Here is a 26,722-nt window from a genome sequence, read left to right on the forward strand (position 1 = left end):
TTACGTATTTACACATCACACTTTAGTAAACAGCAAAAAAAATTCGGAAATTCGCAGGAGTCAACTTATCTTTGGACATGGATATGAAAGAGGAAGCCATCAGGAAATGGGGATATAAACTTCACATAGCAGGCACTATGGACTGGAAATGACATAACATAACATCCATCCATCCATTTTCCAACCCGCTGAATCTGAACACAGGGTCACGGGGGTCTGCTGGAGCCAATCCCAGCCAACACAGGGCACAAGGCAGGAACCAATCCTGGGCAGGGTGCCAACCCACCGCAGGACACACACAAACACACCCACACACCAAGCACACACTAGGGCCAATTTAGAATCGCCAATCCACCTAACCTGCATGTCTTTGGACTGTGGGAGGAAACCGGAGCCCCCGGAGGAAACCCACGCAGACACGGGGAGAACATGCAAACTCCACGCAGGGAGGACCCGGGAATTGAACCCAGGTCCCCAGATCTCCCAACTGCGAGGCAGCAGCGCTACCCACTGCGCCACTGTGCCGCCCACATAACATAACATTCTTAAAGAAATGTTGTTTAACCCAATTCAGGAATGTGGCGGGGCATTAAACATGAACTATTCCTAAACTGAGTTGCATTCTAGGGCTCATCCACACAAAGGCCCACATTCACAATCACCCGCTGCAGATTTAGAATCATCTAAAATAGTGTGTCATTGGGGATGTGGGCAGAAAGCTGAAAAAGTCAGAAATGAATCCATAAAGACATGAGAACAAAATGCAACCTCCATATATACGATGCAGCAAGAGTTTTAAACCTAGGATGCTAGATTCAAGAAGCAGCAATGCTCCAAAATGAACATTCTGTTGGTGAAACAGGAGACAGATAAGGCTGACTCCAGACATCCTTTTGTTCTCCTAACTTAATCTTTTTACTTTTCTAAATTGAAAATAAATCAGTTCAGCTTATGCAATATCTGCAATACAAATTGAAAGCTGGAAACAAAGGAAATGTAAACAGAGAAGAAACCTAATGACTTTCTATGAAAGAACATTTCAAGTTTAAAAGCAGACTGGGGTAATTTTTTTTAATTCAACTTAAACTAAAATTGACACTGATGCAGGTTAACCACATACTGAACCATGCTTAATAATGACTGTTTAAAGTGAAAAAAATATACATTATGTCTGTAAGAAAGGCAGAGCCATTCAAATTTGTAGACAGCGGAAGGGATGCAGCGGGTTTTTAGAAAACTAGCAAGTGTGCAGCAGGCGGTATTGTAGTACATTAAGGCAGAGTTACTTACGATTCCATTATGGCAGAGTTAAGTTCAGTTTTTGCAATTCAATGTCATATTTAAATAAGAAATAAAAATGGTATATTTGTTCATGACTAAGTTACAACTGTTGCAGGTTTATAAGTATATCTGAAAGGATAAAATGTCAAGACGCCGATTACTACACCATTAAAGTTGTTATTTGCATGCATAATGATCATTTAATAAAGAATACTGAAGATTATGTGCCAGTTGGTGTTCGTTCCCTTTGTGACGGTGCAAAGCAAGTCTTCCTGATAAATCTGTGTTCTTAATCGACACATTGTCACAAACGGAGAAGCCTGAGTCAGCATCCTAAGTGGGGTCCTGAGTCAAGTGAGCATCCTACCCCACAATGTCAAATACTTACATTAAATACCGATAACACTGTCCGGTCTTCCACCGGCCGAATTACTGTTGAAAGAAGGATGTATCGTAATGTTATTGCGTAATTTATGTATGAATGACGTACTATGCAATGGAACAAGATTAGTTATATTAAAAATTGGTCGAACAATTCTAACATGCAAAATTTTAACAGGTGACAAGAAAGGTAATGTAGTACATATTCCGTGAACAACATTAGACACAAAAGGAGATCTTGATATGCCATTCGTATTAAAATGTTTACAGTCTCCCATGAGAATAGCTTTTGCTATGACAATTAAATCACAGGGACAAACATTCAAAAAAGTTGGTTTAATTATTAGAGAGAAGGAAATGATATTCACTCACGGGCTGTTATACGTTGCATTGTCACAATGTAAATCCAAACATGGAATCAAAATTCAAAGCAATCTTGAAGAAAAGTTAATTCCAAATATTGTTTTAACTGAAGTTTTAAAGTAAAAGTGGAAATAATACATATGTAACAATTCCCATGAAAATTCCTATTCTCTTTAAAGTGTATCTCCGGTTAACCAAACCCGGGGGAAGGCGAGCAAGGCGAGCAGGGGGCGGAGCCCCCTAGAATATATATAGTATGCAGACCTGTTCAACAAACATTAGAACAGGTAAGACACATGATTTAGGTGTCTTTGAGCATAGTATGAGTGGATTGACAAATTTAGATTTCTTCTGCAACAGGCATATGACATGGTCATAATTCTTTACATAAAGCGCGAATCCATAGGTCCATCCTGCCTTGTGTCATTAGTACAGATTGATAGTGGTAATATAATATTATTGAGAATGTTTTCTTGGTACAGTTAGACCCTTAATACAATTTCAGAGTCATTCCTAAGCATTGCTGCTGACCATGTACATTCCTTTATGGTCACTGTCATCTTTTCCAAAGGTCCCTTGCCACAAAGATCGATTCATCTCAAGTCGGTAGTGATTTCCGTTCATTCAAATTTCTTGCACCATCCCCAAATCTCAAATAGTGTGAGATGACCTTGTAGCAGCATTAAACAAACTCCCTAAGGCATGCACCTCCTTGTCTTAGAAAATCCAGGATGTTCTGGACTCTAAGGGGATCTCTGTGTGGCACCTAACAGATTGGCTACTGAGTTTATATAGGTGGCTTCCATAAATGCTCTATATGGCAAACATCATTTTGAAGATATGGTTCAATTTATTTTGAATTCTAGAAAACCTCATATTTTAACTAAAAACGTTCAGTAAAACCACAGGCTTTATTTTTTCTATATATTTTTATAATGCAAAACCCTCTAAACTACTGTTATTTACCAGCCAGTTGCATGCAGCTATAATACCTATAAACTATTATTAAATTTTGGTGGAACCTGGTTCAATATTAACTACATATTAATTCATTTATTAAGTACATAAAACATCTACGGCTGACTTGTGCACATATTTAGTCCATTAGGATGTTTCAAATTAGTTATAATTGCTAGCATATTCTGCTTATTTAAACCAGGTGACATTACCACTAAGAAGGAAATACCTTTGTTTTAAAACATGGAATGACAAAAAGTTAATTCAGGCATCAAATTAAAAAGTTATAATTACTAATTGAAATCTTGAGCTATTTAATTCAGGTGAAAAAATATATACTAAGAATATATATATATATATATATATATATATATATATATATATATATATATATATATATATATATATATATATATATATATATATATATATATATGACAACCGTAACAAAATAGATTTATTTAGAAAAATCAAAGAGTAACTGAAAATTTACTTATGTAAAGAACTGCTATTAACTCGTAAAGAGTGACCACAGGTTGTAAAACTCAAAGAATTTCCACTTTGTACTAAACAGCAAAAAAATTCTTACCCCAGGTTGTTGCCTCTGTAAAATCTGAATTGCCTCTTCATCACTCATTGTAAGCTGCAACCATACTGGATGTGTTTGAATGAGTCGATCCAGAATGCTGATCTTTCTCTTTAAAGAATCATAGCCAGAATCACGAGCACTGCTCTTGAGCTCCATCTCCTGTAGAAAGAGGCTCTCAACATCTTCAGCTAAGCTGCAGGGAAACACAAGTGAAATCATGTGAGATTCTAGACTTCTAAATATAAAAATTTAAATTAATAAAATTAAAATAAGAAATAGGCTATTTTTAAAATGAATTTTATTCCATAAACATGAATATAAAACTATAGACTGAAAACTAGGAGTTACAAAAAAATTACCCACAGCTGATTTCAAGGTGCAACAAGACAATATAATGACACAGTTTTGTTCTGACAAATCAATCAAACTTTTAAAGATGAATTCATTAAAAGACACCAAGGATATTTCAATAATAAGGAAAGGCTAACAGCTAGTGAAAATAAAAATAAAGTGAAAGAAATCCATAAGCTACAACTTTTACACTTTGGCAAAGGTGCATTAGGCCATAAAAAAATTCAATACTATTGTAAAATGTCGTGTTTTGACATAAAGTGTTCGCAGTTTTGTAAAAAGGATGGTTTACTGCCTAACAGCAGGACCTTTTTTTTTGTGAAAAAGTCAAACTTGGCTTTCTCAAATATTATAACAGTAGAATTTCTATATTTTGTCCAGGTCCTGAAAAACTAACATTAATTATTTTACATTTCTTTTATTTTAGACTTGATTTTAGATTTAAAACATTTAATTAGTCATGCTTACAGAAGAAAACATTGACTTTGTGCTTGGTTTTGAAACAGCAAAATATCTAAAGACAACACATGAAGGATGAAGCATTCCACTGGACCTTGTAATTCAGCTTATGAAGGGTTCTTCTTCATGGAACCATACCACACTACTTCCCTTGTCGCATGTTTGGCACTTGTTATGTTTCAGCCAGAGTTTACTCCCCGGTTTATGTGTATTTTCTATTTTATTTATTTATTTATTAATGATTGTTTTTCATGTCTTTCTGTATTTTCTGTTAGGTTTGCTTATTATTGGTCATTTGTACACTATGTCTTCAAATGTTCTGACATTCCTTGTGTTTTGTGAGTGGAATCCAAGGAGGCAGAGCCACCTGACATCACTGCAACTCTGTTGTCTCTCCGTCTGTATACGGAGACATGCATACTGTAAGTGTATTTAGGACAGAAACCAGTCCTTGGGCTCTAAATTATTATTATTACTACTTTTAGAATTACACTATAGTAATGTCATAGAATATTTTTCTTTTATAAAACAAATTTCAAAATTTAAAATGTATATAAAAAATATATTGTTTATAGTATTAAAAAATAACCAAAAATATCTCTTTATTATAATAAAAAAATCCTGGGACGAGACAAGACTTTTTAGCCTGGGACAAGACGTGACTTTTTCAGAGAGATACTTTCACGTTCCGTGAGACGAGACTTTGTGCCAAGAGATTTAACCACGCCCGGGGCCGGAAATAAAAGACAAATAGAGTAGATGACAAAGTAGAATGTCGTAAATGTAATCCAAATCTTATTATGGGATATATCATCTACTGTTAAATTCTGCTCTATACTTCTAAAACTTATATTTTTTATTTCTTACTATATTAAGAAATTGTTCTGTTCTGTGTACTGCATTGTATTGTATTGACCCCCTTCTTTTGACACCCACTGCACGCCCAGCCTACCTGGAAAGGGGTCTCTCTTTGAACTGCCTTTCCCAAGGTTTCTTCCATTTTTCCCTACAAGGTTTTTTTGGGAGTTTTTCATTGTCTTCTTAGAGAGTCAAGGCTGGGGGGCTGTCAAGAGGCAGGGCCTATTAAAGCCCATTGCGGCACTTCCTGTGTGATTTTGGGCTATACAAAAATAAACTGTATTGTATTGTATTGTATTGTATTGTATTGTATTGTATTGTAAAGAATTGAAAAACGTTACACATACAGAGCAGGTTAGAGATAATGAATTTACTAAAATTCGAAAGTCTCAAAAAATGATAGTAAAGATCGCATTAGCGCAAACAAATGGAAATTATTACTTGGTGAAAAAACAGAACAGCGAAAAGAGTTTGAATATATTGTTCGGATTTAAACTTTAAGCCTAAGACTTGTAGATCGTCTAATTCGTGCTGCCATCAGGAAAAAGCAGTGTTTCTTCCGAATAAAGAGTTGTATCCGCGAGAATTAAAAGATTTGTTGTTTGGTGAAAGTGAAATCTACATACGGGAGCGGCAGAGACATGAAGTGGCTGGCACGTAGCGCAGGCGGGTGTGGGTGGGTTGGTGAGCGAAGCCCCCTAGTTCTACATAGAATGATAGCATTAGTAAGACAAACCAAGTTTACTGATTATCTTCAAAGACTTAAGAAAAAGTAACAAACTCTTAACTGCTGGTCAAATGGAGTTAATTTACAAGGGGAAGCACTAAATAAATATGGAATAACCTACAATCTCTAATACTTGTAGTATAACAACTAGGAAAACTTGTCCAACTCTTAAATGTTCTTATAAGAAAAATCTGATTATTTTAAACAGCTAATGGGAAAACTGTTAATATTGTTCTTATAGCCACATAAAGCTACATCAGTATTAATAAGGAAGTCAGCTAACTTGGATATGTTTCAGGATCAATCATTCATTCATTTTTCTAAGTTGCGTGTAGAGGCTGGGGTCAGACCCCGGAGCGTCTCACACAAGGCAGGAATCAAGAGAATATTGCATAACACATTAACTCACACAACAAGCCAAGTTCATGGTTTCAGTAGCCTAATTTGCACATCTTTAGGCTGTGCAAGAAACACAGACTTCCTAAAGAAAATGCACAAACTCAGGCAGCAAATTGTTTATACAAAACCCAAGAGTGCATTAATATTTATGTTTTTAATACTATGAAATTAACAGAAATGTTTCTCTCACTAACTCATTCTGATTCTTAATAGAAAAAGATGACGATTGGCAGTAAATATTTCTCAAACTGTACAGAAGAAGACCGTCTGTTTACCTAGTGAACAAAAATGTAATTGTGGTTTTAAGACTTTGTTTAATTTATTTATAATTTGTTATTATAATTTACTAGTGTTGATCAGCAAAATTCTCCATAGAGTTTTTCACAGTGAATGGGCTGTGTTGCCGGTGATCTTGTTTTCTGAATACTTTCCTGGAAATTCGACCTGGCTGGTTTAGAAAAACTTTTTTCCCCAATGCCCCATGATGCACTGCAAGGCCAGTGTGACATTACAAAGATGTAGCAACCAATGTCCACTGTTGGATAGAACAGCAAAAAGTAGAGTGCAAAAAATCTGTGAAAACTTGTCAATACATTTAAACACAAAACGCACATGCAGGAGAAAACTAGAAATTGTTTGTATATTCATGTCTGAAAGGTAATGTATTTTTTTATGGACTAGTATGTGACCTGGGTGTAATATGTGAGCCCACCCGTTTAACAGTATTACCCAGAGAGCTGGGCTTCTGAAAAAAACAGGAAGGAGAGAAGGGAGTCTGATATAAGGTCTAAAAATATGTTCACTGTAAAGTGAGGGATGCCAGAGAGCAACTGGGACTACAATCTGACTGAGCTCTGATGGAAAATTGTACTTTTCAGAGGGATTATCCAAGAAAGCACCGAAAGGAGCAGAAATCCAAGAGTTAAAGACAGGATAGATGCCAGTGAAGGTGTGGGCCGAGTTAGGTGTTCTCCCAACCAGGGTGGATTTTCAGAACACCCCACAAAAAATTAGAAATAAAAAAATGTCAAAAGAGCCCAATAACATTTGTCTAATCGTGGATGTCAGGTACATTTGAGCTTTCTTAACATTAGAAATATATGTTCTGTGCATAAAAGATAATGATGGACTTAACTGTTTTTTCATGCCTGTTTTATCATCAGAGACAGTGCTTCCTTATTATAAAGTGCACTAAAATGAGCATCGGAAACAGGAGAAGAACCATTTGCTGACTTAGAAAGTCAAGTAGCATTATTAAAGACTTCTGCTGTCCTGTGCAATTACTTTTTTCCCACCTCATTCAGAGACAGTCGTTGTAAGGTTGCTGAACAGTCAGTTATAAGAATTTAAATATTGTAACTTGTTAGTTTATACCTGCAAACACATAATGTATATATAGTATGTACTTTGTCTATGTTGCCTATTTTTTATCTGTTCAATTTTATTTTTGTCAGCAAGTAAGAATTTCATTGTACTTTGTACACATGACAATAACCCTTCACCTTGACATTGACCATCAGTTAAATCTAAATACACTTTAGAGGAGTTTTCTCTATTAGTTTAATTTCATTATTGGGGTATTGTTTCTGTTCTAAAATGGCTACCCTTGTGAGTCTCCAATATATAGCTAAAGAAAACATATGGTCTCTTATTAAAAAAAGGATTTCTGCCTTTACATATACTAGTCAAAAAAATCTGCCAGTTCTGAAGTAGTGGGATACGCTAGTACAACTTTACCGATCTGCCGAATCACACATTGTTAATTGCCATTTCTTTTAATATAAAATTGACGTCTATGCAGTCGTGTGTACAAGAGTCCAAGTCACAATGACTGTAACCACATCTTTTCCTTCTCTTTTCCTGAGTTTCATTATAAAAGACTGAAGTCTGCTGTAGTGAGAAATGTAGGTGTCAGCAAGTAAATGTCTTGCAAAACCAAACTGAAACATAGGGGCAACCTTTAATTATATTAAACATATGGAATGCAAGAAAACAGCTTCTCTCTAAAAGCTCATACTGAGATCATGGTCTTCAGAATAAACACACAAGTAATAAAACAATATATTTTCAGTTAATCCATCTTCTCATCTTATCATATTGATTCAAACAGTATCCCTGTGTTAAAACAACTTAAAATGCTGAACAATACACCCATAAAAAGCATGCATTTCCCTTTAAGATATTATTATTACACCCTTGTTCAATAAAATAAAAAAGGACAGAATAATCAACTTCTGTATGACTTTAAACTTATTAAATTAAATATCTTGTAAAATGTTAAGCAGTATATATGATAAGCAGCTAAGACATACCAGGTGTGGCGATAAAACAGTACATTTTACTGTCCAGTAAGCCTACTAAATTACTTTGCCCATTCTAGCCTAATGTCCTTCTCCTGGAGCTCCATAGCTTGAAGTCACAAAACACCCAGCATATATGACAGGCCAGTACAGCAGTTCTTCATTTTCCCAATCTCAGATAGATACTTACAGTTGATAGAACTTTATTTGTTCCCAGGGGGAAATTTGGCAATCAGTGGGTATATGTTACTTGATAAGGTTTCATTTCAGTATTTTTAATTTATTTTGTTACAAGTTAACTGTCTATAAATGTATAAATTCCTCTACCAACCATAACTGATGGACTCATAATGAAAGTAACTGCCATCTACAGCTGACTATGTTTTGGTTTCTGGTGAAACGATTTGCAGATAACACGTTCCACCTTATTACTGTCGTTAAATATCAAAGTACAGTTTACTTAATGTTCATAGCATCATCTAGCAAGCACAGAATAAAAAGGATGACAAGCCAAAAGACAATTTATAATATTAATACTGAATTTGCAATAAAGCCACTAAAAATCAAATACCTAATAACTTACTAATATCCTGTCACACAGTGAAACCTGGTGATAAATTAATTGGACAGAAAACAACAAATCTCAAATTAATTTTCCAAATCCCAACCAGAGAAAAATCTTTTCACCTTCCAGGATACTGAATATGTAATTAATATATAACTTGTAAAAATAATGTTTTAATTGAATGTCCATATCACTCCAAAGCAAGGTTAATATCCCAGCAATTGTTGATGAGTACTTAAGGTTGAGGTGAAGTGGGGTGGAAGGCTTTCAGGGGGTGTTCAGCAAGCAAGCATTCATAAAAAAAAAGAAACTCTGTAAGAGATGTAACTCTGTCAAATTGAGAAAACAATACAAATTTCTCCTGAGCAGCTCTTAACTCTAATGTCAAATGGAACAGAGCCTTTCCACCAGACAAGTGGCACATATGCAGACAGACAGAACGAATGCCACAAGATGAGTTAGCAAAGCGGGGTCAAGTGGAAGCGACACCCGCTACTGACACACTTCCTTGCGTGAACATCAGACACAACATGACAAAAAGCCATCACATGGGAACAAGCCAAGCTGGGAAACTGAACCACGTCAACAAATGCTAAGCACAATGATGATTCAGAAAGATGTCATCAAAAGGTAAAAAAAAAAATGAATGAAAACTGACACCTTATTCTTCTTCTTTTGGCTGCTCCCGTTAGGGGTTGCCACAGCAGATCATCTTCTTCCATATCTTTCTATCCTCTGCATCTTGTTCTGTTACACTCATCACCTGCATGTTCTCACTCACCCCATCCATTAACCTTCTCTTAGACCTTCCTCTTTTACTGTTGCCTGACATCTCTATCCTTAGCATCCTTTTCCCAATATACCCAGCACCAAACATCCAATTTTAACCTGCCTAAACAATTTTAATGATTTGACATTCCTCAATTTTCTTATTTTTGGAACACTCAAACAGTGAATCAAGGAGTAGATTTTGAAAGTAATTAAACAAACTGTGGATTTGCATAATATAAAATAACTCAGCTATTCATTATAACAATCCTAGTTCAAAACATTTACATTAAGATGAAGACAAGAAAAAGGGAAAACATGTAGTGTTTTAATCAGGCTTGACAAAATGGTCAATTTATTGAATAAATGTCTATTAACTGTCAAGATATGTTTGGTTACAAGAGTTTTGTACTCATATAAAGTAAACAAGAACTTCCTCATTCCCTGGCTCTCCACCCTGTTTCCCCAACAGGAAGTTTTTCCTAATTTAAGATAAAGTGTTGTGCTGCTAATATTCAGAGACCAGCTTGAAAGTCACACAGTACCTCTGCATCCTTGAGCCGTCTTGGTCTTCATCAGCAGACTCTCCTGGCTGTACCATCTCCTGTTTCAGCTCTCCTATCTCTGAGGCAAAGGCATCAATCAACTGCAAAACATAACATGTCAGCAACATTTTTAGTTGAGAGAGGCGTGGGCTTAAATATATGGATAATGTTAGTCATCTTCCTGAGAATCTGTGGCAACATCCTGATATTGTTATGGCCACCAAAGACTTTCTGTTTAGTTGAAAGATTAAGAAGAAGAAGAAGAAGAAGAAAAACATTCAAATATACTGTTAAGGATTGGCATTCAAATAACCTCATGGACACAGAGAAATAAATAAATAAATGCACGCTATCAGGAATTTAATTCTAATGTTTATTTTTTTTATTAATAAATATTTTTGTATGTGAATGCATTAATATATAATTGATAAGACAGCTTGCAGTTGAACCTGATAAATTAGATCCCACCATTAGAAATGATAGCAACTGTAACATTTGTATTTCCAAGTGCAGAATAGATAACTGAAGAAGTGGTTTTATTCTTGTATTAAGTTATAAACATTTAACGAAATGAACAATAATATAACACTTGCATACAGTTAACAAATTGAACACAACTGGTTAACTGTTGTCTGCATACATCACAGGATCTCAAGATGAATGTGAATCAGTGTATGGCTATAAAATCAAAACCTTAGACAGCGTGGGACAGGTGCAGAACAGATACATTTTCACACTGAAGTAAATAGCAGCAGGTTAACTCTTATTTTTACTACAGTGTGTGCATCATAGAACTGCTGTACACCATCTAGTGGATACTTAATGTATTACATTAAACCTACGGAATTGACAAATTGTTAATAAAGTGACTCGTAATCCCCTAATTTGGACCTTCACTACTACTATGACTGTTTGTTTTTACTCCTGACATTTTATTAATCAGATGCTATGTCCAGCTTTTAATCAAAACAATGTTTTATCCACGGCTTTGCTCCTTATCTGATTGCCTCAATTTCGATTCAATTTTGAGAAAATTCAATAATTAAATTTTTGCTTTACAGTTGTTTACCTGACCCATTTGTTTATTTGTGTATATGTTGCAGGTGTTTGTGCTTCACAGTTGCAAATATGTGTAAGTGCCGTCAACCTGTGCTTAGCAAAGAGTAGAATAAATTGAAATGAACTGAAATTTAGAACCTGGAATGTTAATGTCTGCTGACAAATATGGTATAAGTAACAGGATTTCAGGTGCTGTTGATTTATCTTTTACCATTGAAATGAAAGGCTGTCAATAATCCTTTATGTTCTTTCTATTTTAGGAATTTATTTTCTTCCCAACAGTGTGTTCTCTTAATTGTTTTAAAACATGGCTTCTTAAACTTTCTAATCCGAGGACCCAAATAAATAAAACGGTTACCATACTGGGACCCAAGAAAAGGATTATTACCATAATGACAGCGGAGGCATTCATAGACAAATATCACTGGCCATATATTAAAAAAAAGTAAAATGTTTTAAATTAAGTATACTTCTTATATGAATAATGCTATAAGAGAAAAGTGGAAAGCAAACATATTGTTAATTATACAATAATTATCATTCAAAAAGGAAATGATTTCTGATGTATATGCTTAGTGTTAAAGTTTTAGTTAAGCTGAGAAAAACATTGTACATTTTTCTTTATAACCAGTGTTGGTTTTTGAAAGGACAGTATGAATGGTCACTTAGTTTAATCACTTGACTCATGGCTCCAGCATAAGGAATAAAGTAGTCAAATATCAATTAATTGACAAAGTTTATTTACCTTGTCTTAAATAAAATATTTTTTTAAATAATGTTATCAGATGATCTCCACCATTAACACATTCTTTTAAACGAGGCTGCAAATTGTTCAGCATATCCTGGTTTTCATATAAGAGATGCCCAGACTTCCCTCTCACCGGCCACTTCTTCTAGCTCTTCCAGGAGAATCCCAAGGCGTTCCCAGGCCATCCGAGAGACATAGTCCCTCCAGCGTGTCCTGGGTCTTCCCCGGGGCCTCCTCCCGGTTAGTCGTGCCCGGAACACCTCACCAGGGAGGCGTCCAGGAGGCATCCTGATCAGATGCCCGAGCCACCTCATCTGACTCCTCTTGATGCGGAGGAGCAGCGGCTCTACTCTGAGCCCCTCCCGGATGACTGAGCTTCTCACCCTATCTTTAGGGGAAAGCCCAGACACCCTGCGGAGGAAACTCATTTCAGCCGCTTGTATTCGCGATCTCGTTCTTTCGGTCACTACCCATAGCTCATGACCATAGGTGAGGGTAGGAACATAGATCGACTGGTAACTTGAGAGCTTCGCCTTGTGGCTCAGAGTCTTTTTCACCACGACAGACCGATGCATAGCCCGCATTACTGCGGATGCCGCACCGATCCGCCTGTCAATCTCACGCTCCATTCTTCCCTCACTCGTGAACAAGACCCCGAGATACTTGAACTCCTCCACTTGGGGAAGGATCTCGCTACCAACCCTGAGAGGGCACTCCACCCTTTTCCGGCTGAGAACCATGGTCTCAGATTTGGAGGTGCTGATTCCCATCCCAGCCGCTTCACACTCGGCTGCGAACCGATCCAGAGAGAGCTGAAGATCACGGCCTGATGAAGCAAACAAGACATCATCATCTGCAAAAAGCAGTGACCCAATCCTGAGTCCACCGAACCGGACCCCCTCAACGCCCTGGCTGCGCCTAGAAATTCTGTCCATAAAAGTTATGAACAGAATCGGTGACAAAGGGCAGCCCTGGCGGAGTCCAACTCTCACTGGAAACGGGTTCGACTTACTGTCGGCAATGCAGACCAAGCTCTGGCACTGATCGTACAGGGACCGAACAGCCCTTATCAGGGGGTCCGGTACCCCATACTCTCTGAGTACCCCCCACAGGATTCCCCGAGGGACACGGTCGAATGCCTTTTCCAAGTCCACAAAACACATGTAGACTGGTTGGGCAAACTCCCATGCACCCTCCAGGACCCTGCTAAGGGTGTAGAGCTGGTCCACTGTTCCGCGACCAGGACGAAAACCACACTGTTCCTCCTGAATCCGAGGCTCGACTATCCAACGGACCCTCCTCTCCAGGACCCCCGAATAGACTTTTCCAGGGAGGCTGAGGAGTGTGATCTCTCTGTAGTTGGAACACACCCTCCGGTCCCCTTTCTTAAAGAGGGGGACCACCACCCCGGTCTGCCAATCCAGAGGCACTGTCCCTGGTGTCCATGCGATGTTGCAGAGGCGTGTCAACTAAGACAGTCCTACAAAATCCAGAGCCTTGAGGAACTCCGGGCGTATCTCATCCACCCCCGGGGCTCTGCCACCAAGGAGTTTTTTGACCACCTCGGTGACCTCAGTCCCAGAGATGGGGGAGCCCACCTCTGAGTCCCCAGGCTCTGCTTCCTCATTGGAAGGCATGTTAGTGGGATTGAGGAGGTCTTCGAAGTACTCCCCCCACCAACCCACAACGTCCCGAGTCGAGGTCAGCAGCGCACCATCACCTCCATATACAGTGTTAACACTGCACTGCTTCCCCCTCCTGAGACGCCGGACAGTGGACCAGAATCTCCTTGAAGCCGTCCGAAAGTCATTCTCCATGGCCTCCCCAAACTCCTCCCATGCCCGAGTTTTTGCCTCAGCAACCACCGAAGCTGCATTCCGCTTGGCCTGCTGGTACCTATCAGCTGCCTCCAGAGTCCCACAGGACAAAAGGGTCCTGTAGGACTCTTTCTTCAGCTTGACGGCATCCCTCACTGCCGGTGTCCACCAACGGGTTCGGGGATTGCTGCCACGACAGGCACCGACCACCTTACGGCCACAGCTCCGGTCAGCCACCTCAACAATAGAGGCACAGAACATGGCCCATTCGGACACAATGTCCCCCACCTCCCTCGGGATGTGGTCGAAGTTCTGCCGGAGGTGGGAGTTGAAGCTACTTCTGACAGGGGGCTCTGCCAGACGTTCCCAGCAGACCCTCACAATACATTTGGGCCTACCAGGCCTGACCGGCATCCTCCCCCACCATCGAAGCCAACTCACCACCAGGTGGTGATCAGTTGACAGCTCCGCCCCTCTCTTCACCCGAGTGTCCAAGACATGTGGCCGTAAGTCCGATGACACGACCATAAAGTCGATCATCAAACTGAGGCCTAGGGTGTCCTGGTGCCAAGTGCACATATGAACACCCCTATGCTTGAACATGGTGTTCGTTACAAGGGTTGAGTCACATAGCTAAATTATTCCTAAATTATTATTGATGCACTGTTTGTATTTTATATGGGCGATACAATAAATTTTGATAAAGAATTTGGCAAATAGTTCAGTCTGAAATGTTAAAAGCTGCTGATGTTGTGCTAAATGCCTTTTGATATTCTTTGCTGTTCTTACAGTTTTCAGTTCTCCAACAAACACCTCCTACAGTTTATCAGTGGATTGAAATGTATTGAATCATTTTAAAATAGTGTGACAAATTCATCTTCACTGAGGCGCATTAAATTTAATTCAAAATTTACCGTAGATTCAATGTATGCCATCATTGCAAACATACAATGAGGCACCAACCAGCTGTACATAACCACTGCCACAGCACAATATGTACTCCCACCATACTGTCTCACCTCATACAACACCTAGAGTTCATCAAATCCTTTATGTTTCGACATTTTAAACTAGTGCAACGGTGCCTGTGCCTTCCTCTCATAAACCTGTTTGTGTCATTTCTGTTCTCTCCTCCTTTCTCATATGTGCTCTGCCTATCATTCATTTGACTATATCACAGGTTGGTGTCATGGGGAACATTATTATATTTCTGTGCCACAGCCATGAAAGCTCTTTGTGGTGTCTTACCATGTGGTTTATAGGCAAATCATATACAATGCAATAAACAGTACGCTAAAGAGAGGGTGTTATATTACTTGCCACAGAATTCATGCTTGGACGAACTAGGCTAATTTTACTACAAAACTATATGGTGACCCAGTGGATGGCAACCCACAGTTTAAGGAATACTGCTTTAAAACAATATGTTTTAGAAATCACTACAGAAAACAAGTGCTAATTGGGAGCGTTTAGGCCACCTAATTGCTTCTACCGTAACAACAGACATTATGAAAGAACTTATGAATTAGTTTCCACCCACAGGACCAAAGTATTTGAGTGGTGAGACATTTTTGACACAGTCATAACAATGATGTGAAACTCACAAAGATTACTATTCCTTAAATACTGTGCTTAGGGGTATACATCTGCTCAAATATACTATGTATAAAACTTTTAAAAAATGAACTACAAACACACAAAATCTGTTGGTGACTGGCTACCTGGCTTAACCATGATGGTGACGCTGACAGACCAGACAAATTCAGCAAGGGTGTGTTGATGGTATCTGACAGGAAGGTAATTCTTAAATTTTACTTTCTGTCTATGCATTTTTAAAATCTCCTAATCAAGCTCAACATTTGATTAAGTGTTTGGAGCTTTTCTTGGAAAGCATCAAGTGCAAGGTAGACACTCACCTTGAGGTGGGCTTCCAGTCCATTGCAAAGTCAGTTCATCTGCACATCCACACACTTAATCTTACATGTATGTCTTTGAATGTGCATGGAAAATGTGAGTCCCCAGGGTAAAATTCACACAGGCTCAAGAAGAATGTACAAATTCAGATAAAATAGTATTCAGTTATTTTAGTTATTCAAGAATCCAGAATCTAGCACTTCAGTTTTATCAGAACTTGATGATTAAGTTAACAGTGCTAAATTTGACTGTGATTAGTCTATCCCTTAATAATTTACACATACCATAGACACAATGTAAATTTCACATCAAAAGTGATAACATACTGTTGATGTGTACTATGTTTAAGTCTTTTGAGAATGCAAGCATTTTACACTTCGGTAGTGCACTAACCTGGGTGGTAACACTAGACAGTACTTTTACGTGCGATATACTGTGTATAGTTGGACTTATTAAATAGTGACTGTTGCACTATTAGCTTGTCATTCACATCCTACTTTAATAGTCTTTCAAAACTGATCTGGTTTGTTAGGGGTAAAAATGTATATTCTTAGTTGTAAGTTTCTGCTTAGTCCAAAAAATTGTCCTTCAGTGTTATGTGAGAACAGCTATGATCTCTGCTCACCTCGAACAAGAAATACTAACTTATGGTCTGTGATTGCCATTCTGGGCTCACCCTGAATGACTGGCTGATTCAGTTCCTTATTTTTCCTTTTGAATTCACATTTTAAATTATTCAAATGTGCATTTTTTTCACATTCTAAAAATATCTCAATTAGGGTGATTTTATTGACAGTCTCCATGCACACATAACTGTGGAAGGCTAATTTTGCTTGAAATGCTTAAGAAATGTGGTTGCAAGTTTTTTTTCTGCTAATGTCATTATGCATCATATAATGTCTTTCACAGGACAGTATCATTATTAAATAAGAGAAAGGTTATACAAGTCATTAAATATATGTAAAACCATCTGCACTTGGCAAAACTTAAAGGGACATGCCACAGAAGAAAGAAATTATACTGATGATATTTTCACAAGCACACAGTTTTCCATTAATGCTTCACACGAGTGGTCGCACTCTGTCTTGACTGGTGAAGCAATGCATATTAAGAGTGTGAAGTCAGCTTTAGAGAATGTCAGTTATTCTGTTTGAATTATTTCTAAGCATGTATTTAGTCGCCACCTGCTGGCCATTTCTGGCACTGTATCCTTCCTCAATTATTACCGTAAAAGACAACTTTTCCCATACTTGTTTCTGTGATAGCATTAACTTTAAATTGAAATTTTTTAAGTTTTCATTTTTAAAAAGATGTGTATCTATACAGTTGTCTAAATATAGGATAATACCTACCAATCCATCTACTGTATATGTAAGCTTATGGAAGCATCACTGAAATAAAGAGGCAAAGTTATTAATTGTTTTGTAGGCATTTTGCATGTTAAGTTTCATGATTCAGAAGTACTAAGTACAGGAAGTAAATATACTACTGTTCTGATATTATACAGGATCATTTTTCAAATAGCTTACATTGTTTTCTTTGTTGCTAACACTAGAGTACAGACCATTGTAAAAGAACTGTCTTTGTCTTGTGTTGTCTACAGAATCTATTAGATCTTGCTTGGTTAACTGTAATATTTACATGCTGATACCCTCTGTGGTAATGCTGTGTGTAGAGGTATCCACAAAATAATTTTACAGTACATTGTATTTCAAGCTACTTATGTATATATAAAGTATATTATGTATACACTGTAATATAATGCATATATATCTAATAGTAGATATATACTGTATAAAACATACATACTAACACAGCTAGGGTAATCTCCAGCTTCTCTGAGACCCTGCTCAGGATATACTGGGTTTGGAAAACAGACAAATATATCTAAACACTTGTGATCAAAACTTTAGAATCAACCATAAATTTTCATTTTTGTTATAGAAATTGATACCTTTTTATCCAGGTGATTTTAATATTAAAATTGATTTTAAAACATACATTACAAATGCAGCAAATGGCTATAACTGCTTGAAATGGCAGATTTATAATTTACTATTCACATAAGACCTCAAAGCTCAGTTTTCTAGCAGCTATTAATCTAGTGTCCTAACTGTTCTAAACTCTCTTAGCTCATCTTTTATTAGTCATATTTAAATGCCAACTTGTAGCAGAGCTGCGTAAAAAGATACTACATATCCCAGTGGCCCTGGCAGAATAACGCTATTGGAGAGCTTCAAAGGGTGCAGGGGCTGCTGGGAAGGAGATCAAACCAGCTGGCCCTTTAAAAAGTGAAACAGCAAGATGCCAAGGAATCCATCATTCATATGCTGTTCACCCATTTGGATTACCCGCTGTTCCTGTCTGGATGTATCGTCTGTTTTGTGCCTACCTGTTCATGTGAGTTTGTTTGGATTGGATACGTCTTCATCAGAGGGAGTACTCCGAATCACCTCATCCCACACCGCATCAGGAAACCGGTAGAGCATACTTTAGATTACTTACAGCAAACCATTCATAGGATTTTTCACTCGCCTATCAATCGTGAACTGTCTCTGCTCTATTGGACTGTGTTTTGGACATTGTCATTAGTGCTTACAGTTGAAATTTATTGTTAGAGATGTTTATTGTTTTGTTGAGCTGTGTAATAATTAATTATTGTATTTTTGAATGGGAGTGCACGTGTTCTCTTGTTTGTACCTTTTGTGGGGGTGTTTCTTTGGTGTATGGACTTCAGGCTTCATGCGTTGTGTAGTTTGTGCCTACATTTTGTCATTTGCTATTGGAATGTGGGGGACGTTTCTGTTTTGGAAATGTGTTTGCGCGGGCTGCTGTGGAGGCGGAGCGCGCATGAGGTGCGTGTGTTCCAGGTGACGCTATGTTGTTTCCACTCTGGGACTCCGCTTCAATCCCAGATGGTCGGGTCGGGGCGGGGTGTGGGCTGGGAGAGGTTCGTTCTGGGTCGGTGGGGGGATGGAGTGGCTGGCTGCTGGTGGCTTTTGTTTGTCGGCACATTTGGATGGCGGGGGACTCTGGCGGAGATGTGCGGATGGATTTGGGACGCGATTTGGGGTGGGACGGATTTGCGAGTTTTTTCGTGGGCTCTGGTAGTTCTAGTGTTAAATGTAATCTAAAATGTTATTAATCAGATACTGCCAGGTTTTGAAAAAGTTCTGCACAGATCCTCTAAGTGTGAATTAGATTTTTTTCCAATTTCAAAGAACATAAAACATCAGTTACACTCGAACTTAAAAGAGGAGAGTTAGGATTCTTCCAGTTGAGCGAGATAAGTCTACATGCCAATAGTGAAGTAAAGGCCATTACAGTTTGTGTGTCCTTCTCCACTTTAAGCCCCTCTGTGAGCCCACCAAACACAGCTGCTAATGGATTAGGTGGGATTGTGACACCAAGGCTGTCTGAAAGGCATTTAACTCTTTCAGGGCTAATTTTTTTTGTTTCTTTTCTCCCAAGGATGAATATTTTTCCAAAAAGTAACTTTTTTTAAAAAAAGAACACAAACCAATTGAAATCAACAAAAAATATTTCCTTTTGACAAATGTTACTGTCTTGCATGTTGTATGAGCCTGCATACTCTATGATTTCACATACATATCGCATACATTTTACACAGCAAAGTCCTGCAAAGTCTGATCTCGCTCAAAGCAGCCAATTATTTTGAAGTGTCAATATGGGGAGGGGGGCGTTAAATTCTTTTCCTAGCTGTCTTTTTCCAGCTTTTCAAGAGTACACAGTTGAAATGTGATTAGTGATGCATCAGTAACAGGACATCATGAATGAGGGAACGGCAGCTTTCTAACCAGGCAGTTGACCATTGTGATTCCATAGCTTTGCCAGGTATTGTGGAACTAGGAACCCCCTCAGAGGGGTCAGTTTTTACTAAGTTTAATTTTTATAGTTTGAAAAGAACAGGCACAAATTTTAAAATGTTAACGTGTAAATAAGTAGGTTTGTATGTTTGGATTAATCTAGGTCTATAGATTTGGGAGATATGCAAAGTCATTTGCATAAATCCAAATCCTATTATGTGATATCATCTACTGTTAAATTCTGCTCCATACTTTTGGTCCGTGCTATTTTTATACTGTATTGAGGATTTGTTCTGTTTTGTGTATTGTATTGTATTGACTCCCTTCTTTTTGACACCCACTGCACGCCCAACCTATCTGGAAAGGGGTCTCTCTTTGAACTGCCTTTCCAGAGGTTTCTTCCATTTTTTCCCTACTAGGTTTTTTTGGGAGTTTTTCATTGTCTTCTTAGAGAGTCAAGGCTGGGGGGCTGTCAAGAGGCAGGGCCTGTTAAAGCCCATTGTGGCACTTCTTGTGTGATTTTGGGCTATACAAAAATAAACTGTATTGTATTGTATTGTATTGCTGTCAGGGATTTGGGGAGGGCCTTTTGCATGTGTTTTTTGTTAGATTGCATGTTCTTTTTTTTCTTCATTTGATTAATATACTTCATTATTATTTACAGGTTCATTGGAACAATACGGTAAATATGTCTCCGTGAGTGTGTGTGTGTGTGTATGCTGGGTCAAGGCTGGGTGTGTTCCTGGAGTCCCCACCATGATATAAATACATCACCATCTTTCTGACGGTGTGAATCTTAGTGTCACTGCAACTACTACAAACTGGTTATTAGGTAATTGTGTTAGTACAATTAAACCTTTTATTCTGCTCAATAAAGCAGGTGCATTGTCTTCTCAAGAAAGACATCGGTCTAAGTTTGTTGGGTGAAATGAAGGTTATTTCATGCAACAGATTGCCAAGAAACTGAAGATTTCATATAAAGATGTTCACTACTCTCTTGTGGGAAGAGGGCAAAGTGGACCTAACCAGAATAGAAAAAGTCTTTTCTACGCTACAGAAATAAACGTTTTGCTTTCATTATGCAATTACTCTTCTGTAGCTGACCCTTCATCATTAGCATAGTACATCCCATGGGGGCAGGCGTACAGGCTTATTGTTGTGAAGCAGAATAGGAATGGAATTGTTCCTCACCACTATTTCCTGACTGAATTCTGTAACGAGCAAGGCAAGTCAGTACAATACTGACCAATTAGATAGGACTTTTGAGGCATGTAATTAACACAGAGGACACCTTCAATGTCATAATAATTATACACATTGCCTTCCCAGCACTGGCTTGGAGCTTGAATTCCTTTTATGTTAGATACTCAGCATGCTTTGTTTTGATTATTGTTTGGACAAAGTTTCATTCAGTTATAAAAAAATCTTAATTTTCTGCCTCAGTTCAAATTTATTAACTTATGATTCTCACTGGATCATTTATCCTTGACTGTGGCACACAGTTTGTGGTCCTGATACACTTACACTGTGACTAAGCAACAACGAATCTCGGAAGACATATTTTTTTTCTAGAATTAAAAAGTCAGTGCTAGTATGATATTTGATTTTATAGTTTTCAGCCTCCATGTTGATTGCATTCTTTAACATGTATAATATAAACCCCAAATGTAAATTACATATTGCAACACACAGGAGCTAATTTTTAACCACTTAGAAAATAAGCCCTATAGAAATCTCTGTTATGTTAACACTCCAAACATTCTGATATCCCTAGGCTAGGTTACTATCCAGCAGACATTTACTTGACTGAGTTAAGGTTATGAACCTGAAAACAGATCTAAGGAGGGATCTGAACTGTAAGAGGAAATGAATTCCCGTTAACGAAACAAAAAGACATCTTTCTTTATTCTTGAGAACTTTCCCCAAGGGCAAAACAGTTTATCTAGATAATAAAGCTGTAATTGCTAGTTGCTACTCTGTAATAATTTCCTCTACTTGGTGTATCTTCCTATTAAAATGCAAGGATTACAGCTTTCAAAGTAATGTCATTCTCAAGGAGATACTTAAGACTGCTGCCTTACAAATGCCAGCACCATGGCTGAGCTTGAGACTTGACCACTATCTGCTGCACCTGGCATATTTTCCACGTGTTTCATACGGACTTTCTTTACGTACCCTGATGTTTTTACACATTTCAAGGACATATTTTTTGGCATATATGGCCAAGAAACATGTTTTCAGAAGTCATCAGCGTGGCCCCTTAAATACTGGTGTGACAATTCACTCATATCAGTGATTTGGTTAAAAAACTCAAGTAAACATACCTAGATTTTCTCTCTCAAATTTCTGTTTTCTGAACATTCGACTTTCCCTCTGACTTTGATTCCTGATTAGCGATTACGCTTTGGTGTAGTAGGTTTCATCTTCTGGGTTTGAAGCCATTTCTGGTTTTGAATACACTTTATCTCCTGGTCCTCCTCCAGCCTTGGGGCAGAATATCACTTATAGCTTTTGATAGTAAACCACCAGTTGTCCTTACTTATTAAAAATAGCAAACATTATGTATAAAAACTTTTTTCTTGTATGGTCTTTTTAAAGAAAATTCAGGACTATACCAAACTTCCACTTCCAATCTACCAATTTTATCTTAACTTTACAAATAAAAAAAGACACTCAGCAAAATCTATAGTTAGTTAAAAGGGGAACCAGTTATTTATATCATTTGAAGTTGAAATACTCAGACCTGTAGCAAAAAATATCCCCACTGAACTTAAAGATTTTGCAAACTTTCGCATCAATATCTGCAAACAGATATTTCCTGTAGGTCAGGGGTGTCAAACTCTGTCCTAAAAAGTCCACAGTTGGTGAATTCATTTGTTCCAATCAAGTTTCTTAATTTTATGCAATGTTTTCCATACTTAATCTATTTCAGGGTTTAGCCAATGCTTAAAGAAGTATCAAAGTTTGATAAAAGCCTATAAAATATAATCTGACCAAATTCAAATAATTTTTCATGCAATAGTATATACTCATTAGTTTTTGACTTCAGCTATACTCATCACCCAACTCCAACTCCTGATAACCATAGATTTTTTTTTAACTAGAAGAAATGATAATAGCATGACTGTGGGGAATATTAAGTATCAACCAGTACAACTGCTTTATTTCTGACATAACTGCAAGGTTTGTTTCCCTGATTGTGACTTAACAATCTGAATTTGGAGTAATTTGGCTTCCTCTGTGGCAGAATAGCTCTCCAGTCAATAAACATTACTTCATCTAGAAAACTTTCAACTGGGAAATATTACAATGCACCACTGTCACTTTATGGTCTCCAGACCTGGAAGGGAAATATGAAAGAAACCAAAACACTTGGGCTGTTTTGGCAGCCTCTCAATACATTTTTATCTTTGTCACAGAAACATTGTAAACCTTTTCTTCACAGTGTCAAAAACACTTTTCTTCCCTCTGGCCAACACACACAAAACTACTCCTAACCAGTTTATTCTCTTTTGTTTGTTAAGATATTTAAAAGACTTTTAAGAAAATCAATACAAGTTTATAAATCTATTTGGCAGAAGCTGAATATTTTATATCTTAAATGTAGCTGTATTTATTTAATAGCCTCTCCCAATCAGTGTCTACTGTATATTACAAAGTAAAGTGAGTTAAATGTGAGAATTACAATCACATGAAAAACATAACATGTAGCAAATAAAGTAACCTTATAATATAGCTGAAAAAAGAGAAAATGCATATAAAAACTAAAAGAATAAGAACAGACCGTGGCTTGCCGCCTAAGTTTAGCCTATTACTATTTATGTAACACATTTTATTGGGAAAAACTGACAATTCCTACGCTGTTCAGGTTATGAAACATACAGGCTGCAGTCCTTAAAATGTCCTTTGAGGCTTTTTTGGCAAAGGTACTCCAAATATCAAAAAGTAAACTTTTTGTTGACTTTCTTTTTTTGGTCCCAAAACATCAAACATCTTAACTTTTTTCACCCTTTACGCCACTATGTCTAATATGAATCTACTGTTAACAGTTTATGCAATAAAGGTAATCCTTCCAAAACATTAACTATTTCAGTAATTTCTCCTTCATCTCCAGTTCACGTCATCAGTGTTTAACAGCCTGCATCAGTTCCTTGTGCGCTCTCTGGTCAACACCTCCATCATAACAAAATGACCCTATTTGTTTATATAATACCCCAGGGCAAAATTTAAAAAATCAAGACCATAGCATCGGAAAGTGAGGATAAACATGCAATTTCATAATGGAGTAGTGTGCCCTGTAATGGACTGGCACCCTTTACAGGGATGGTTCTGACACACCTAATCTTGACAGGACAGATGCTGGCTTCCCAGGACCCAGCACTTAAAAGGCAAGTTAGAAAAGGGATGGACTGATGGATATTATGCAAGTTGTGACGCTGTTGAGCCAAGTTTTGTTCTTAATATTGATAAATTTTGATTATAACAGCAGAAAAAACAAACATAGATACAAGTTTCACATTAACAAATTAAAAAAACAAAAAAGGAAAAATCCAATAATGTACCCCATCCCTTCTTCCACGTGCAGAGCTTCTTTATGGGTTAGGTGATGCGATGGAGAAGCTGGTTAAGGCTGATCCATACTCCACGAATGGATTTATTTTGGATGACACCCATGCAAAAGAAAAGAAATGTACACTTTGAGGGACAAGTCTTTGTGCTGTCACACACATGAAGACTGCACAGACTTAGTGCATGAGACCATCTGTGAAAAATCAAAAATAAGCATGTGGACATACCACCAAATAGCAGTTTGTAAATTGGTCGACAATCTTAATAACTTGGTAATACATTAAACAACTTTAGCAACAATTCTGCAAGTGCTGCCAGCAGCTAGTGCAATAGTGGCTCTACCAATCTTCCAACAATCCATTTTCCAACCCGCTATATCTTAACAAAGGGTCATGGGGGTCTGCTGGAGCCAATCCCAGCCAACACAGAGTGCAACAACAACAACAACATTTATTTCTATAGTACATTTTCATACAAACAATGTAGCTCAAAGTGCTTTACATGATGAAGAAAGAGAAAAAAGACAAAATAAACAATTAAAATTAGGGGACACTAATTAACATAGAATAAAAGTAAGGTCTGATGGCCAGGGAGGACAGAAAACAAAAAAAAACTCCAGACGGCAGGAGAAAAAAATAAAATTTGCAGGGGTTCCAGGCCACGATACGACCCAGTGCCCTCTAGGCATTCTACCTAACATAAATGACCTCAATCAGTCTTCATTGAATTCAAAGTTCTCATGGAAGAATTTGATGATGACGGTCATGTGGACTTCTGGCCTTTAATCCATCAATGTAGGGACATCACGGTGCAAGGCAGGAACAAACCCCAGGCAGGGCACACACACACACACACACACACACACACACACACACTAGGGACAATTCAGGATCGCCAAAGCACCTAACCTGCATGTCTTTGGAAGGAAACCGGAGCACCCGGAGGAAACCCACGCAGCCACGGGGACAACATGCAAACTCCACGCAGGGAGGACCCGAGAAGCGAACCCAGGTCTCCTAACTGAGAGGCAGAAGTGCTACCACTGCACCACCATGCCAACCCTATTCCCCATATAACTGCTTATTACATTTTAATAAAAATCTACCAAACTTAGTTTGTAATATCTACATTGACTCCAAAACAAAGAAACTGGGAAATAATAACTCACTTAATTAGGCTAGGAGTCCAATGAAAAACGGAAGTTGGTTGGAACAAAGTTTAGGAACTACGTAATGATCAATAGTTCTTGTTCCAGAGCTGCACAGCTTTTTGCTGTGTTGGGGTTCTCTGAAGGAATTGGAGCGGAGTGTTGGACAGTCCAAACCTGCAGAATTTCGCCGAATCTAAAGTATGCTCTCAGCTTTAGAATGTGATGTGCCTTGTCATTTTGACCAGCTATTCTAACTTGACAAAGGTTAGAAAAGGCAGCATTTTCTCACCAAACATAAATTCGTCCGATACATCAATGAGAACAGAATCCATTCAACCACACATATGAATATGCTGTTTCAGAAAGTAATGTGATAACAAAGCCAAATTTATGAACTGAAAAACTCCAGCAGTGTTTTTAATATAGGGTGAAGCCAAGATGAGACATTTGAAACTTTAAAATCAATTTAGAACATTCCAACTGTTATACACACTGAAAAATATATGCAACATGTGGACATAAATCTGACAACCCTCATCTCAGCAATGAAAGCCAGCCTTCAGCTAAAAATGTTTATTATACCTGTCTGCAGTCCAGATGACTTTTCAAGCTTCTTCATACACTGACATAGCTAAAAACAACAACCATTCATCCCCACTTAACCTTCTCAATATCCGTAACACTACTGGTTACAGACATCTTTTAAAACTCTATAATACATAGTACAGGTATAATGTTTTTTCCTTCCCCTAATGCTATCATTGCATTTTCCTCACAAAGACTGTATTCTGTCTTCCTTTTCGTGAGCAGGAAGCCAAACTGCATTTCTCTTTTCACCTAATCCTTAAGTACTATGACTAGCATTTTGTATAACATTCAAACATTCATTCTCAGTAAAACTAAGCCAACCAGTTTTTAATCTATTAATTTACTTGCATCATTCAAGTAACACAGAAATAAATGAAAAAAAAACAGAACAAAACAAGGAATTTGACCTCTTAAATTAATAATTGAGATAATGAGATAAAAATCACGTTACATATAAATGTGGAACACAATATAAAATACCAGTTTGTTTAGATTATACATTAAGTT

At 37.7% G+C, this 26,722-nt stretch overlaps 2 protein-coding genes across 2 annotated transcripts in view; both read right to left on the bottom strand.

Annotated features, from left to right (window-relative positions):
• LOC127525979 (uncharacterized) overlaps positions 1-14,756 on the bottom strand; it is a 340,677-nt gene extending 325,921 nt beyond the window's left edge. Inside the window, exon 1 of the mRNA XM_051919610.1 lies at positions 13,478-14,756. Coding sequence (XP_051775570.1) covers positions 13,820-14,746 — 927 coding nt within the window. The 5' untranslated portion in view covers positions 14,747-14,756 and the 3' untranslated portion in view covers positions 13,478-13,819. The remainder of the gene's footprint in view (positions 1-13,477) is intronic.
• The window catches only part of rin2a (Ras and Rab interactor 2a), a 220,293-nt gene that overhangs the window by 80,417 nt on the left and 113,154 nt on the right, over positions 1-26,722 (bottom strand). The window contains exons 4-5 of the mRNA XM_051919613.1: positions 10,544-10,644; positions 3,572-3,764 (exon numbers count right to left, since the gene is read on the bottom strand). Coding sequence (XP_051775573.1) covers positions 3,572-3,764; positions 10,544-10,644 — 294 coding nt within the window. The remainder of the gene's footprint in view (positions 1-3,571; positions 3,765-10,543; positions 10,645-26,722) is intronic.

The sequence above is a fragment of the Erpetoichthys calabaricus genome, chromosome 15 (assembly GCF_900747795.2).
Source record: "Erpetoichthys calabaricus chromosome 15, fErpCal1.3, whole genome shotgun sequence".
In the NCBI taxonomy this organism is placed as follows: Eukaryota; Metazoa; Chordata; class Cladistia; order Polypteriformes; family Polypteridae; genus Erpetoichthys; species Erpetoichthys calabaricus.